This window comes from Phaethon lepturus, unplaced genomic scaffold (assembly GCF_000687285.1).
Source record: "Phaethon lepturus isolate BGI_N335 unplaced genomic scaffold, ASM68728v1 scaffold7829, whole genome shotgun sequence".
NCBI classification, from domain to species: Eukaryota; Metazoa; Chordata; class Aves; order Phaethontiformes; family Phaethontidae; genus Phaethon; species Phaethon lepturus.
Genome location: NW_010565528.1, coordinates 60,163 through 64,396, shown reverse-complemented (window position 1 = coordinate 64,396; position 4,234 = coordinate 60,163). Strand labels below are relative to the sequence as shown.

The following is a 4,234-nucleotide window of genomic DNA, read 5'->3' as shown; positions in this document are numbered from 1 at the left end:
GAAAGAGCAGTGCTGGCCCGCTCTGTTGAGGTGACTGGATGACTGCACTTTTAAACCTCTTTGCTTAAACCTGTTTGGATAACTGATTAAGGAATTAAGCTAATACACAGCACTATCAGTTCCATGACAAAAATTAAATAGCTAGGCCAAGATTTTCACACTTCCTAGTGGGGCTTTGGTGTGGCCCTTAAGGTACATAAAGGAGGGTTACTTTTCAGATCGTAGGATGTGCTCGCAATCTCCTTGCGACCCATCTTCTGACCAGCCAGTCTATCAGATGATGCCCGTTAGACTTCAGAGAAAGGATAAATCCCAAATCACTAGTAATTTTTAGTGTGATATTAGTCTTTTATTCTACAACTGTTAAAAGCGTGCTTTACAACTTACTGCATAGATAGCCAACTACAGAATTAATGCTTACTATTTTCACTTTTTTCACATAGATTCGTGATGTTACATCAACAGCTAGTACTTGTCTTTGGAATATCATTAGCTTGTAATATATGTGCATTTAGAAGCTGTTATTCAGAAGCCCAAGTGTCCCTATATTATTTCTGCAACCTCACAGATATTCCACTTGTGCCAAAGGATACAGTGAAGCTTTTGCTAACTTTCAACTACATCAGACAAGTGACTGCAACTTCCTTTCCACTGCTGGAGCACTTGTTGCTGTTGGAAATTGGAATGCAGTATGTCTATCCTGTTACCATAGGAAAAGGAGCTTTCAGGAACCTGCCAAACCTTCGTGTCTTAGACTTGGGATTCAATAGGATTCTTCAACTGGATCTTGATGCTTTTGGGGGCTTGCCAAGTCTGACTGTACTCCGTCTGTTTCAGAACTACCTTGGAGATTCCATCCTGGAGGAACATTACTTTCAAGATTTGACCTCGTTAGAAGAATTGGATCTTTCAGGGAACCAAATCACAAAACTTCAGCCTCATCCCTTATTTTATAATCTAACAGTCTTGAAAAGTGTGAACCTGAAATTCAACAAGATATCCAACCTGTGTGAAAGCAATCTTACCAGCTTCAGAGGAAAACACTTTTTATTTTTTAGCCTCAGCTCTAATAATTTGTACAAGACAGATGAAATGGCCTGGGCCAAATGCCCAAATCCTTTCAGAAATATTACGTTTAACTCACTAGACCTTAGTGGTAATGGGTGGAGCACAGAAAAAGTCCAATATTTCTGTACAGCCATTAAGGGGACTCAAATTGGTTCTTTAATATTTAGCTCTCATACAATGGGCTCGGGATTTGGCTTTAATAACTTAAAAAATCCAGATAATGATACATTTGCAGGACTAGGAAGAAGTGATCTTCTTTTCCTTGATATTTCAATTGGTTACATTTTCTCTCTCAGTTCTTTAATCTTTCAAAGCCTTGGTAATCTGGAATTGCTGAACCTTTTCAAAAACAAGATAAATCAAATCCAAAGGCAAGCATTTTTTGGCTTGCGAAACCTAAAAACTCTCAATCTCTCAAGTAATCTTTTAGGTGAGTTGTATGATTATACTTTTGAGGGTCTACATAGTGTAACATATATTGATTTACAGCAAAATCATATTGGGATGATTGGTGAAAAATCATTCAGTAACTTAATAAGTCTAAAAATAATTGATCTTCGAGACAATGCCATTAAAAAACTCCCTTCCTTTCCACACCTGACCTCTGCCTTTTTAGGTGACAATAAGCTAATGTCTGTAGCTGACACAGCAATAGCAGCAACACACCTTGAATTAGAAAGAAATTGGTTGGCAAACCTCGGTGACCTGTATATTCTTTTCCAAGTTCCAGATACGCAGTATATCTTCTTAAAACAGAATCGCTTTTCTTATTGTGTGAAGCATCATAATGTTATAGAAAACAATCAGTTAATCTATATGGATCTAGGCGAAAATATGTTACAGCTTGTGTGGGAGAGAGATTTATGTTTGGATGTGTTCAGGGCACTGTCCAAACTTCAGGTTCTACATCTGAATAATAACTACCTTAGTGCTCTTCCACAGGAGATTTTTAGAGGTTTAACATCACTAAAAAGACTTAATCTAGCTTCAAACCTATTGTCTCATCTTTCTCTTGGGCTTTTTCCACAAAGCCTAACAAACCTAAACTTATCCGGAAACCAGCTTTTTTCCCCTGAGCCTGAAGTCTTTATGACTTTGAGTATTCTGGATATAACACATAACAACTATGTCTGTGATTGTACTTTAAAGAGCCTATTAGTGTGGCTAAACGAAACTAATGTAACCCTAGCTTGGCTCACAATCTGACAGGTACTGTGTATACCCACCAGCATTTGCAGGGGTACCACTGTCATCTCTGACATATGATGGTTGCAGTGAAGATGAACTCCAGCAGACACTCAGGTTCTCAGTATTCATCTTCACCTCCATCACTCTTCTAATGTTTCTGATGGCAGTCATCATTTTTACTCGCTGTCGGGGGATTTGTTTTGTCTGGTATAAAACTATCACCAAAAAAATGACAGACAGCCATCCACAAGCAGCACATAAAAGTGAATACAGATATGATGCGTATTTGTGCTACAGCAAAAATGACTTTCAATGGGTCCAGAATTCTTTGCTAAAGCACCTGGATTCACAGTATTTTGATAAAAACAGATTTACCTTGTGCTTTGAGGAAAGAGATTTCTTGCCTGGGGAAGAACATATCAACAATATTCGTGATGCCATTTGGAACAGCAGGAAAACAATTTGCATTGTGACCAGGCAGTTTCTCAAAGATGGGTGGTGTGTGGAAGCCTTTAATTTTGCCCAGAGCAGGTACTTTTGTGACCTGAAAGATGTCCTCATTATGGTTGTGGTTGGGTCACTTTCTCAATATCAACTGATGAAACACAAACCAATTCGAAACTTTTTACAAAGGGGTCAATATTTGCGGTGGCCTGAAGATTATCAAGATGTAGATTGGTTTTTAAATAACCTTTCTTGCCAAATTCTGAAGGAAAAAAAAGTGCGAAGGAAAGCCGGGGGTATAGAGCTGCAGACTGTAGCAACACTCTCACATTGATGGTGTATGAGTTGCTGGCTTTCTAAATATCTCATTTCCAGCTGTGCCATGGCAGGAATGGACAGAAGCTTGCTTCATCTTTCCTTGAAAAAGCAGGTAGAAAGATAACTATTTCAGTATAAAGTTTAGTAGTAAACACGGAGACAGCTTGAAAGGAACCAGCAAATATATGAAAGTGCAATTATTTTATGGACTATGACGCACATTTTCAGAAGAATTAAATGAATCACAGATGCTTCACATTTTGGATGCTCAGCCTCAGACACTTTAGTCCTGACTTTTGGCATACTACTTACTTACAGGCCAGTTTCAGTTAGAGAAGGATGCCCATGGCTGTTTTTTTTTTTAAAAAGAGCCCATGGTACTGTACGGGAGTGAGCAAGTACGCTTTCATGTGTGGCCTAGCCTGACCATCGGTTCATGGATTACTTACTGCTGTGCCTTCTGAACTCTAACTTTTCATGGTCTGTTTTGAAGTAGAATCAGTGCTTTTCACCTTTATGCTTTAAATTGGTGTAACGCAGATTTTGTTTATTTGTTTTCTACTCAATTAGCTTCAGTTTCTCAACTGGAACGTACAAACTTTGAACTTCCTTTTACCCTCCACAACTTCTCTGCTTGGTGGCAAAACTAGGGTCATTGGTCTACTTCATTTGCTGCTGTTTCAGCCTGCTGCTTTTTCAGTTGAGCTGCCTCCTGCCCTGCAGAGAGGAACAGGTATCCCCTTCAGATCTGAAGCAAGCCTGGGCTTGAAAAGCAAACAAGAAACTACCTCAGCAGCCATGCGGGCTGTACACCGGTGACATGGCCCAGTGACTGCCAGACAGCCTTCACATTCTGGGACCAGAAAGTATGGGCAACTGGTGTGTAATTTGCGTTGTTCTTTGTACATCCTGTGTCTTGATCAATTCTAAGGGTTTCTTCTTCTTCTATTCAAATATTTTTCTAGAGTCATTAATGCCTGGTACTCTCTTACCTCTCTAATCACTTTACCACTGCTTGTTCAGGTATGTGTCTTCAGGGTGTTGTTCAGGGTCATTTTAATAAAAGTCTGACTTGGTGTTCACTGTTACAGAACCTGCACCTATTATTTTGATGGTGACATACTCCTTGAGTATACTGTTCATCTCGCTTTACACATTTATTCAACAACAGATTACCAAAATAATATCGGTATGGCCTCAGCGAGCTTTTTGCTGT

At 39.3% G+C, this 4,234-nt stretch overlaps 1 protein-coding gene across 1 annotated transcript; it reads left to right on the top strand.

Annotated features, from left to right (window-relative positions):
• The first annotated feature begins 450 nt into the window (after positions 1 to 450).
• TLR5 (toll-like receptor 5) lies at positions 451 to 3,381 on the top strand. The gene is given in 2 exon segments (XM_010295212.1): positions 451 to 2,256; positions 2,258 to 3,381. Coding segments are annotated over 2 exon segments (2,583 nt in total). The 3' UTR covers positions 3,035 to 3,381.
• Positions 3,382 to 4,234: the final 853 nt, after the last annotated feature.